The 12,985-nt window shown below is 37.6% G+C and overlaps 1 protein-coding gene across 1 annotated transcript; it reads right to left on the bottom strand.

Annotated features, from left to right (window-relative positions):
- Positions 1-748: 748 nt before the first annotated feature.
- On the bottom strand, positions 749-5,994 carry LOC143573250 (uncharacterized). The gene is made up of 12 exons (XM_077058179.1): positions 5,918-5,994; positions 5,765-5,785; positions 5,564-5,664; positions 4,731-4,788; positions 4,155-4,198; positions 3,996-4,076; positions 3,841-3,911; positions 3,638-3,748; positions 2,549-2,631; positions 2,249-2,465; positions 2,058-2,141; positions 749-959 (listed from the first exon to the last, which is right to left on the bottom strand). Exons 1-12 carry the CDS (start codon positions 5,937-5,939, stop codon positions 890-892), a joined length of 963 nt encoding a protein of 320 aa, XP_076914294.1. The 5' UTR covers positions 5,940-5,994; the 3' UTR covers positions 749-889.
- Positions 5,995-12,985: the final 6,991 nt, after the last annotated feature.

Genomic DNA, 12,985 nt, shown 5'->3' with positions numbered 1-12,985 from the left:
TAGTTTTTAGACAAACGTGCAATAGATTGTAAATATTTATTAAAAATTAATTTGAAGTGAGATATAATGATCATGTAAACGAACTTATAGTATTCTAAAAACTTGAAGCGAGCAAATAAAACTATAAAATTGATGAAATAAGAAATTTGTAGGGGTTAAAATAATTGTAAGCATGTATTTATGTGTTTTGTCTCTATATTTATATATTTGCTCATATATAATTATTTATAAAATATATTAAAAATATTCGAGCCGAACCGAAGCGAGCAGACCTTTGCTCGTTGCTTGGCTCGTTTACAAACTGAACCGAGCAGAGCGGCTCGTTTACAATCGAGCGAAAAAACGAGCAAGTTCGAGCGACGAGCGGTTTGGACGGCCCTAGTGTTAATGCCCAAGAAGCGGGCTAAATCAGGTAGGGCCAACCCACGATGCTACTATCAAACCTTGTTTTTTTTTTTTCGTTTTATTTAAGTTTTAGTTACTTTACAGTACATTGGTTATATAGCTGGTTAGTTAAGGGCTTCCTGTCTACATGATGGTAACGTGCCCGCTTTTAACTATTTTTTTTATTGTCGCCTTTAAAAGGTAGCTTGCATGTTTATCCACTTATGAACTCAACTTTTTTGTTGAAATGTAATCCTATCTGTTTACTTACTTTTTTAAATTGGTTTTGTGTTGCTTTGCAAAAGATAAAAGTTGCTAATTAAAAGGGTTCTAAATAGACACTCACTACATGGTTTGTTAGCATGCATATAATCTCTATAATTATATGCACATTAAAGTGCTTTCAACAAAATATGATTTGATTTTGATGATGAGATGAAATGGATTTGTTGGTTTTATTCCTAATTATGAGGAATCATATCTTTAAATACAAGTCTAAATCACATTACTTGGATACTTGAACACCAGAAAGAATAGCATCTGCTGCGGAATCCAAGTCATGAGGAAAGAAAACCCTGCGTGTAAACGAACAAACGAGTTTTAATAATTAACACAACTGATTTGGTGAATTGGTTTCAACTCCGGGGACAAAGTAGTAATTTTCGACCCTTAAAATTATAGGATTGAACCTAGGGATGAGATTTTATTCCCAAATACCCGTACACGTCTATTCAGTACGGGCGCAAGTACCCAGATTTACTGATTTTAGGTACGGGTATTTGGTACGCGAACACCGCCCCCCGGGGCTACAAAAGGGGCGAAATGTGTGGAAGTGGGGGGTGGGCGACAAATTCTAGTCCTGGGTTGTGTTTTGGGATATATTATTATAATAAGTTGTGTGATTATTATTATATATATATATATATATATATATATTTGTGTGTGTGTAATGAGCTATAACATCATTACACCCTAAAACAAAAACCCACTCTTTGCTGACTGGGCTCCACATGACACAAATCGCCCCAAGCTCCACTACACATAGCCTTACGGGTACCCAGTACCCATTTAGAATATGTAGGGCCTTTTATTGGGTTTCCAACACTCATGACTTAACTACATGCGTTTTTTGTCATCAAGCGAGCTTTTCAAAACCTAATTGCCTTATATATGCTAATCTTCCCATCGATCAATAGAAAAATCATCCCTGGTTCAAGTTGATTTTAAATGGATTTTATATTATGGTTGATTTGTTTCATTTTTAGTTTTGGTAATCATGTTCAGGTCGTGTTGTTACAGTTTTGGTTGTGGTATTACGATGTTGGTATTATAGATAATCGTACCGATACCGATACCAAGTTTAGTGGAGACTTTTTTAGAAAAAAGAACAAAGTGATACCAAAGCAAGTACCGTACCCAAAGTACTGGAATGGTACGGATCTCATCCCTAATTGAACCAAATGCTTTATAATACAAAGACTTAATTACTCGGATGGTCCTTGTAGTTTGGCCAAATTGCAAATTTGGTCCTTAAGTTTGAAAAATTACATGTATGCTCTCCAATATTTCTAAAGTTTGACACGGATGGTCCTTGGAATGGACAGGCGTTAGTTTTTCCAACTAGGCACATGTGAAATGACAAAAATACTCTTAATGCTAAAAGACGAAAATACCTGCATGTATTGTGGTATAGTGTTTTGCTCAGTTGGTTTATATCAGCAACACCTTTACACCCACCCACAACCTCAAGTACTTGCCTGAAGATTATTATATGTTATAAATATACAAATAAATAATGTGTTAATTATGACTATAATTCTATAAAAGCAATATAACTAAAACAATAATCTAAGACTGTACTTACCGAACTAAACAGGGTTCATTCCGCCCTTTGACCAGGCAATCCTGGTCATACTTTTCTTTCTTCTTAGACGGCCACGTGGATTTTATGAAATTCTTTCCAGCATGAGTGTTTTTTATCTCACAATAAGGAGAATCTGTCTCGATCATCATTCTATCAACCGGGATACCCTTTAGAGCATCAAGGTTTTCAGCAGTTTTCAAAGAGCACCCATTTATACCTATAAGATATTAAAATTAGGAAATTGTACATTATTGGAAATCAGAATACAGCTTACAGGTTACAACATAGAAGGATATTGACCTATAAAGAGATTACTAAATGCCAGAAGCTTGTCACGGTCTTCAGGAGTGCCGGTAAATGAGTGGGCAACACCACCACAGAACCTGTCATGTAAAAAACAACATTTAACCAAATTCTGATTTTTATATGATCGATTAATAAAATAACCAAATTTATAACATATAATATATTTTCCATCTTGTTCCTTGGTTTAAGAGGGAACCAACCAAGAATATTCTGGTATTTCACTCTATGAATTTGTCTAAGTAAACAAATCAAAAGAAATCTGAATTCTTATAAGGTACAGTGAACACAGGGGAAAATGCACTTGATAGTATCTTTATTATAATTAAACTACTAATATATGAAGTTATGAACTATAGATTGTGTTATAACTGACAATGAGGTGGTAAACAGCCTCAAATCAGCAAAAAAAGAATGCGCTTATTGTTCAAATTAGACTTTGAAAAGGCATGAATTAATATTGGTATTAAAATGTGCACGTAATGCGCACATCACATGATGGAGTGATGAGATCGCATCATGCGATGCAGTTTCATGGTGTGTGCAACACATGAAGTGCTCTGATGCGATCTTATGGGTGATGTTGCGCCTTATATAATTGACCAGTATTTGAACAAATTGGACCGTTGATTGCAATGGGTCTGAATTTTTCAAATCTGATTGAACAAATGTGACCATCGATTGAACAATGGGTTTGAGTATTTGAACAAATTAGACCATCAGCTGATGATAAGAATATCTTATATTGTACTGTTTAAAAGTTACAAGTTAAAATACTAACTGTATTTTTTGTACTTACTTTTAATAACGAATGCCTTATGCGTGATGTGCACGCACGCACGCACCAAGCATTGGCTTTTGGGATCAAAATCCATCGGAGCACCACACGCTTTTTAAAACCAAGATGATACTTAATACACTTACTGGTTTAATGCCAACTGATTGCTTTTTATACAACGTGATGTATGAGATTCGTCGACTATCATTCGTAACTTTACTCATATCTTATTGGTAATTGTAGTCTTGTAAATAAATTTCCTTCTTAAAAAAAAGGAACACGCACATGTATGCATCATACATTAATACCTGTGCTTGTTTTGCTCAAGAATCTCACAGAAATCCCCAGCAGCTGCTCGCATATGAAGAAACATTGGAAGCTTCAAGATATCTGCTAATTCAAACTGCCTCTCAAAATACCTAGTGACAACAATATATATATAAAATAAACAATAAACCATAACCCAAATGTGCCAATCTTTATATAGTTAAACGCTTCAAGCAGTACGTACTTCTTTTGAATATCCGGTGAACAAAAATGAGTTCTGTCATAGTCCAATCCACATTCACCAACTGCCACTACCTTTTGAAAAACAAGAAAATTCATCAACAATTTTTTTCAATTTTAATAACTTAAAAAAACTATTCAGCATCGTACTTATAATACCTTCCCTTTTTCAACTCCCTCTTTAGCCAGTGACAAAAGCGCCTGAAAATGCTTTTCTGGATCTCCACTCTCATCAAACTCCTGAAACCATATTAAAAACAATCATAAACACAATAAATTTACAATATTAGCAACAAATGTTTACAAGATAATACACACATTGCATCGTGTCGGGTGTACTCCAACTGTGCAAAATAGCCTTGCTGAAACAAACATTACACCCTATGAACAAGTATTATATAAAATAAAACATATCCAATGCTACAATATATTAAAACTGGTAAAATTATACTAAAATTGGCACACTAGGGGTGTGCATGGGATGGTCCGGTTCGGTTTTAGCTCAAACCGAACCAAAACTTGAAACTTCAGTTTATGAGTTTTTAAGAGTTGTTCGGTTTCGGTTTTTTCGGTTTTGCCATTTAGGCTTGAAGATTCTGAGCTGAAATAAAAAATTGGGCAAAAATAATGAATTTGAGACTAAATTATTTTGTTAGTAAATAATTATCTGATTATTATACATTTGGGCTAGAACATTTGGGTTACATTATATATAATTATTATAAATAGCATAAATTTCAAATTAAAAAATAAAATTCTACATGCTCGGATTTTATCAAAACATAAAACCAAACCTTCGGTTATGTTATTTTGGGTTTGGTATGTTCAGTTTTTCTGGTTTCAGATTATATTTTTTCAGTTTTATGCAATCCCCTGGCACACACATTGACTGACCATCAGTTTCAGCAATAGCTAAAGCTTCCTTTGACTCCTCAAGTGATCCTCCTGTGACCTGCACCAAATACATCCCCTCAATTTTATGGGTGTGCATACCGAAAAAAACCAAACCAAAAAAAATTGAACCAAAACAAAAATCGACGATGGTTTTACGTTCCACGTAATAAAAACCGAAAAAATCAAACCAAATTTATACATTTTCATTTTTTACTTTCATTTTAAGTGAATTATAAGAATCTGATGTATATGTAACTAAAATAGTTGAGCTCACATGTATAAAAATTCAAATAGATTAATTAACAAAATTCTTTATTTATCCACCACTAGTGGCCTAGTGGTACGAGTCTTGGGTTCTCCAGTAGAGACCCAAGTTCAATCCCCATTTATGTCACTTTTGGTGGATTAAGGCAATTAAGGATTTGAGCTACGCCTTGCGAGGTTATTAGTTCGAACTCGGCCCATCGTGTGTTACGCTAGAGAGTTCTGCTCTTGTGGTGCCACAACGACTGTCAAGTGGCAGCCGACAGTATGGTTTCCCGAGGAAACGCCCAAGCCAAACTCTGAAGCCAGCCAGCGTGGCCCGGTTAAGACAACATAGTCAGACCAGAGTGGGGCAACAAGACTCTCCAATTTAGGCAATGCAGTGGCCCAGACCCAAGAAAGTCGCCATTCCAAAAAATAAATAATCATTATTTTAGTCCTTATTTTTGGCGCAAAAACTTCAAAGCTCGAATGAAAAAACCGTAAAAACCAAAACCGAACGGATTTACAAAATTCAAAAACCGAACCGCACATTGACGTAATCTGAAACAACAAGATACAAAGCTTACGATAATTCGATCAACGCCAGCGGTCCAAGCCCTAGCTAAAACAGCTGCAATATCAGGTAAGTGACATTGTTTTCCGTTATACACGCCTTTAAACATGCCATCTGTGTATCAACTATCGCAAATTTATTCTATTAACTATTAATTAACAAACTATTGAAATAAGTTAATGTGATTTGGTGTGTAATGAAGTAGTAACCTAACCTGTGAAGTTAACCGCAATGTCTGGTTGATTTGAATTGGAATTGTAACAAGTAATACATAATAATTAACTGTTAGTAAGTAGTTAGGGTTTATATATATAAACACACACACGCATATTGAGAGAAAATGAAATGAATAGAAGAAGATACGTGCCTATCATTCGAATTGACGCCATGGATTAAGCTCGAGAGACGACTGCGGGGTGTTTGGACTTTGGTTTGCACTTCGCAGGGCGTAACCAGAAATACCGATACCGGATGTTTTCGGTCGGAATCGGTTAAGTTCGTAAAGCTAACTGAAAAACTGATTCGAAACTGAAAAAAATCGAAAAATCTAAACCGAAACAAAAATCGAACCGAAATAAAAACCGACGGTTTGGTTTTATGCTTTTGTAATTTTGTAAAGTTTTTCATGTAATGAAAATTTAAAAAACCGAACCACACAACACAACCCCTAGTATGATATGATATTGGTACGCATATATAAAACTCGATTTTAAATATAAGTTATATATGGAATGGCGAGCGAAAAAAGAGTAAACGTAGTTGTGAATTTGGTTTTTTCTTAGAAGTTAACGAATGTAAGTTATTGAAGAAAGATTAAAGGGAAAATTCTCAAAATAACCGTTTATGAAAACGTTTTTCAGGTTTTAGGTGTCATTTTGCAAGAAATTCTCAAAATAAGTATTATAATGTTGTCGTGATGAGTAGTTTGTATAACCAATTAAAACTTAACACGTGTCTTTAAACTAACCGTAACGAGCAAATTTACTAGTCATTTACTCGTCACGACTAAATAAGTTTTATTCTTCGTAGTCAACGCCTACGAGTAATTCATAAGTTCTTTAGTCGTGACGAGTAGATTGTAAGGTTATACTAGTCGCGGCGAGTTAACCACTAATAAACTACTCGTGTAGGGAATGTAAACTAGGTAAACTAGTCGTCGCGACTAAATGACTTATGAATTACTGTGGGTGTTGATTACGACACATGAAACTTATTTAGCCGTGACGAGCAAATGATTAGTAAACTTGCTCGTTACGGTTAGTTTAAGGCACGTGGGATGTTTTAACTGGTTCTACAAACTACTCATGTGCAATCATAAACTACTCGTGTTTTCATAAATGTTTATTTTGAAAATTTTCTCAAAATTAAATCAATTAATAAATAAATTGGTAAAAAAGCGTATATTGTTTATGGAATAAGAGATGGAATTTAAAATATACAAATAAAATAAAGCACTTTCTACAATGCAAATGGTGAGATTTTCAGTTAGATGCGGCTTATTTTTTGTGTCTAATAAACAAATAACTATTCAATGTCACGTGTCATAATTATCAGGTACTTGTCCTATATTCTTCACTTCTTTTATTTTACCTTTCACTCATCTGCAACATATTAATTTACATCTTGCAAAATTAAAGAAAATTTGGTTTCAGTTTTAAATTGCGCTAGTTTGTTAATGAGAGAATGGGCAAATTTGTCATGAGATTTGTGGCGAGTTAGTTAGGGAACCAATCAAAAAATACAAGTGACAAGGTTGGGGGCCAAAGGCAACCACAACACCCAGCCTCAGAGCTCATAAAGTCTTACAAATCGCTAGAAAGACAATAATAGACGTGATAAAGAATGCACAACAAAAATCTACAAAACAACAAGTAATTAATTATTACGAAAACCAGTAATTATGAAAATGAATTAAAAAAAAGAGACATATAATGAAGGTTTAAATCATCTATCATATATGATATACAAAGATTTAGAAGGTGAATAACAATGTTCACGAATTAACGATGACAAAAATTCATACCTGATAAATAAGTAACTGGTTGCGTCACGTGTTATAATTATGTAAACCCAAAATTTGTTTTCCCACTTATCTTATTTCGCTCCTTGATATAACAGCCCAATATATCATGTTTCGGATAAAACCCGTTGCCCGAAGACCCGCTACTCTACAACCAGTTTGAGATCAGATTCGAACCTGAAACCTTACTATCTTCGACTCAAATATTCACTTTCGCATCGATACACATAATATATTTTGCCAATGATCTTCAACCAAGTGGTTGAGGTAGGGCTGAGCATGGTCGGTGCAACATCACGGAAATTTCAGGCCAAAAATGACAACTTTCCAAAGTATAGGGATCAATTCTGCCAATTTCCTAACTCCAAGGTGAAAAGTGAAAATTCTGTTTTTCTGTACTGTCTCGATACGCGACCAGGACAAAAACAATCCCATCGCGTATCGCGACGGGCTTGGTCAAAACTTCTGGAAGAAGTCAACAGCGATACGCGATCGCCGTTGAACCAACGTCATCGCGTACCGCGATGACATGGTCTGACACGTTGTGACACGTGTGCCACGCGGCACACGGTGGCATCATCTGCCGCCACGTGTCACCACGTGGCAACACGTCCGCCACGTGGCAACACGTCCGCCACGTGTCGCCACGCGGCGTAACGCCTGCCACGTGTCACCACGTGGCAGGTCTAGCGTGTGACTGGCCAAGCCTACGTCGCGCTACGCGACGAGCCAGCCAAGGAACCCATCGCGTACCGCGATGGGATCCAAAATTATGCCTATAAATAGCAGCTCCGGGCATTCATATTTTCACACCAAATTCAGCTTATAACTCTCTCTCTAAACATCTCTCTACACCTCGAAGTTCGTGCCACCGATCCACCTTGAAAACCGTGCCCAATTCCTCGATTCCCGTGCCATACCTCGATATTCGTACCACTCCTCGACGACATCCCGAACAAGAAGGTGGTGTCGTTTTTACATCCCGACGATCATCTCGAAGTGCGTGGTGAAGTGTTGGTGCCTCGAGAAGCGTGCCAAAGTAAGGAGAAAGATTGTACGAGGAAGGAGTGTTGATCAAGCGGCGTCGAAGTGCGGCCCGAGTATCTAGGGATTTTAAGCCAAGTAAAGGTAGGCATAATGCCCGACTAAAATATTAATAAAATATTATAAAGGCTTAATTCCCCAAGTCGAAATTATACTCGATGTCTCAAAGAAAATAAATAACAAAGAAAATAAAAGAAAGAAAGAAAAAGATATATATATATATATATATGTTATATAAATATTCTTTGTTATAAATATTATTTAAGCATAATGAGTATTCGTAAATAATAAAGAAAAGAGTACGTTTCTTAAAGAAGAAGAAACGTCGGGTTTTTATAATAAACTAAAGGTTTATAAATATTACTTTTTAACTAAAGGTTTTAAAGTAAAAGAATATTGAACTAAAGGTTCATCGAGATAAATAAAGACTGAAGGTCTTAAGCCGGATTGTATATCCGACTAATAAAAGTTATACTCGTTTTATAGGTGCGAGATAGCAAGAGAAAGGCTCACGGACGGTGTTGGAAGCCGATCCCACTTGAAAAGGTGAATACGCCCCACTTTTATAAACTTGTTTTCAAACAAACAAATGTGTTATGTGTAAAACTTTACATGAGACCAAGTGTCTCTAAAAACATTATGAATAAGAGTAAAAGCCTAGCCCTCAGGCTGTAGTATACGTTTGTCTGGATCCTTACATATGTGGTTAAATACGGTGGGCACATCGCACCACGCCTGGTCACTACCTCTAGCCATGATGGGCCGAACCAAAGTATGTTCGAGTGAGAATGACCTTGTGTATATTTATGGTAGCTAAGTACGTCGAAACGCTGTGGTGTTTTGCTGGGGTGACCTAGTGTAGAGACTCGAGTTTATAATGATGTTGTTTTAACTTTATTATTTCTAAGCCAAGATGGGCCGAGGCTTGCGTAACCCTCGAGGGGTGACAAAGTAAAAGAAAATATTTTTAGCGTCAGCATATTTACCAGCAATCATTGCTAACGTATTTTATAACATTTTGCAGGTAACCAAGAATAGACTTGAAAGACGAAGGGCTCAAGAATCCGATGGCTCGGATATTTTGTTTAAGTATTAAAATATGATGTTTTTGTTAAACTTATAAACAAGTAAATCTAAACGAGACTTTCGTCTCGTCTTTTTGTAATATAAATATTTTAACTTTAAATCCACATGTTTTATAAAGTCTTCCGCTAATACCCGTAACTCTGATTTATATACAAATGTGGTGCCAACTGTTGAGTCGCACTCCTAGGCCTAAGATGGGGGTGTGACAGTCGGTTCAGTTATTAGGCAAAATCGAAACCGAAGTCATCGTTTTTTGAGTATACAAATCGTTCGGTTTCGGTTTGGTTATAGCCGGGTTTTTTTCCCAATTCTGTGTAGACACCGAAAAGAATATAAAAGCGAAAATAATGATTTTAAACTTTTAAGAGCGTATTATAGCACCATGTAATGAATTAAAAAAAACAAAAACAGGCGCGTGTTTCGTGCAACCATGCGAATAAAAAGCTGCTAGAGTGGTAGAGTTTAAAATTCAACAAATTTCATGACCAAAAAACACTAAAGTTTAATCTCAATATTTTTTTTTTACTAAATTGGATTACCATTGAAGGTGTTAATATTAAAAATAAAAGGATCAAATTAGATAAAGAGACAGGTAAGCGGACAACTAGCTGCGCCGCCACCCCTTTTGAATGGTAAAACCGATCCTACTGAATCTCAATATTTATTCAGCATCTTCATAATCTTGATCACCATCAATCGATTCGATTCAGTTTTTTCGATTCTTTAAAAATGAAAAATTGAACTGAAATCAAAAATTCGTTTTTTCCAAAAAAACAAAAAATGAACTTCGGTTCGGTTTTTTAACCTGTTTTGGTTAATTCAGCTTCGGTTCGGTTAATTCGATTTTCTGCTCATCCCTAAGCTGAGGTGACAAGTAAAGTTTAAAACGAGGAGGTTTCGGTGCGAGTTCGACTTGCGAAAAAAATAGGGGGTTTTAAAGTTAAACCGTCGGTCCATACATAACCTAACCTCACATAGCCTAGTCCGGTGATTATTTGAAGATCAAAATCACCGAACCGAGTAATCGACTCTCTCTCCGCCAACGATTTTGAATCCATCACCAGGTACTACTACTTGTTCTTCTTTGAAGAAACGTGTATCGACTTACTTGTATTCGATCTACGTTCCTCGGGTATGAGTGTGTTATATCACCGATGGTTTTCCGAGATACGAGTTTTTCCACCTACAAAACGAACAGCACCATGAGCTTACCCCTCAGAAAGGGACAGAGGGGTCCTCTTTGGGGTAACCCTCAGGTGTGAGAATAAGATATTGCAGGAGAAGATAAGAATGTGAAAATGAGTAAATGATTCAGAATATATTTCTTGCCTAACCCCAACTGTGGAGGTGGTGTGGTATTTATAGTATTAGGGTTTCCAATGATTGGGCTCAGACCCAATTAGGGCCTTTTTGGCCTCCTCCTATTGCTTCGCGCCACGTGTACTTAGGACACCTGGTGCTTTTTCATTGATTATTCTCTAACCAAGATATTTTACCTGACCCATGTGCTATCACGTGGTGGCACACAAGTTTTGCTGAGTTGTCCACCCTTCATTGGCAGCTGTCAAGATCAGCACGTTCTTTATTCCTTAAAAGATACCTTCTGAAAGGTTGTCTGATGAGTACAATCATGGTTGTCCTTATCCTGATTTGGATTAGACTATCGTTTCATTTGTTGTGTTGTCCTTTATGCGCCTATCCCGGGGATGCGCAAGGTCTTCTCTTTATTCTCACGCGCAGATGTTTCATGCGCAGATGTGATATGCGTGAGCATGTGATATGCGTAAGCATATGTAATATGCGTGAGCATATGTGATATGCGCCACACGCAGATGTGATATGCGGAGCATATGTGATGCGTGAGCATATGTGATATGCGTGAGCATATGTGATGCGTGAGCATATGTGATATGCGTGAGCATATGTGATATGCGCCACGCGCAGATGTGATATGCGTGAGCATATGTGATATGCGCCACGCGCATAGGTTTTGGCTTTGTGTCTTCATGACATCCTGATTTCAAGCCTCTTGTCTATATCTTGTGGGTTGACCCGCCCCGCTCGATGTTAAGGCGGGTGCATACCCCTTCAAGCCCCCCCAGTCTAATGTGTGTCTTGTCTCGCGCGAGCGAGGTAAGATAGATATTAGACTTAATAGTTAGCTCTTTTAACAGGGTTTGTCTTTTCTTTTTCATTTCTCATATGTGCGTTGCGCGAAATTCTACCCCTTTGGTTAAAACGAATCGTCAATGCACGTAGTTGGTTGATGCTGACATGCATCAGAGATTGAGACGTTATGTGTCAGACCTTTCGCGTGCTCGAGGTGCTACAGTTGCCTTTCACGTCTCCTCATACAGTGTCAGGAACACGTGTCGCGCTTATGTTGGCCTACGCCTGCGCGTGGGGGCGCGTGAGCGTAGATCTGATTATTACTTGTTTCTCTTTCTCTCCCCTGGGCCTATAAAACCAAACCTTTTGAACGGTTTTTTCTTCATCTCCATTGTCATTTTCAGAGCTTTTGCTTCTTCAATTTACATTCCGATTAAGAGCCATTATCTTTGCTTCCAGATTTCCGTGCTTAAAGTAACCATATTGTTCGATTCGCAATTGTATGTCTGATAACCCAGACACCACAATTTCCCCTAGTAAAGGCCGTGTAAAATCAGTGGTTATGTCTACTTTGAAGAAGACCGGCAAGGGTAAACGGGTTGCCGAGGCCTCGTCGGATGAGGGAGGGAAGAACAAGGCGGTGAAGAGATGGGATGAGATTCCCTGCAAGTTGAAACAACCTGACTTTGATAATCTCGTCGCCTCTCAGGGTTTTCTCCCTGAGTATGGCTGTCTGCTCCCGGCGACCGGGCAAACGGCGGCGGATCCTCTTATACTCTCATTTTTTCACCCACTGTAATCTTCGTCTTCCAATGACGAGGTTTATTGGTGCGCTCCTCCAGTTTTACGGGATTCATATATCTCAGGTTCATCCCTGTGGACTAGTGCGCATGACTCATTTTGAGTTCATGTGCAAAGCTCAGCGCGAGGAGCCCACCCCTCGGCGCTTTCAATATTTTTATAAGCCGAAAATCCAAGATTCTTGGTTCTCATTCACACCGCGCAGTCAGAAGGTTAAGTGCTGCACTGTTTCCTTCAAAAGCCTTCATGACTGGGCTGAAAAATTCTTTTATATCAAGGCTGGTGTGATTCCCATCCGCATGACTATGCGCGCGATTACTTCCGCGCCCGCGGATGATGACGTTCTTAAGAATCCATCTGGCGCGTGGGTTAAGA

This window comes from Bidens hawaiensis, unplaced genomic scaffold (assembly GCF_021521415.1).
Source record: "Bidens hawaiensis isolate Kalapana, Puna unplaced genomic scaffold, B.hawaiensis_p1.1 tig00026264_1, whole genome shotgun sequence".
NCBI classification, from domain to species: Eukaryota; Viridiplantae; Streptophyta; class Magnoliopsida; order Asterales; family Asteraceae; genus Bidens; species Bidens hawaiensis.
Note: the sequence above shows the minus strand (reverse complement) of the source record. Positions and strands in the feature narration are given on the sequence as shown.

Excerpts from the sequence above, each read along its gene's own strand:
- LOC143573250 (XM_077058179.1), bottom strand. The coding sequence starts at position 5,939 with ATGGCGTCAATTCGAATGATAG. Across the intron at positions 4,199-4,730 it reads AGCTATTGCTGAAACTGATG|CAAGGCTATTTTGCACAGTT; the intron begins GTCAGTCAATGT and ends TGTTTGTTTCAG. Across the intron at positions 960-2,057 it reads CTATACCACAATACATGCAG|GGTTTTCTTTCCTCATGACT; the intron begins GTATTTTCGTCT and ends GTTTACACGCAG.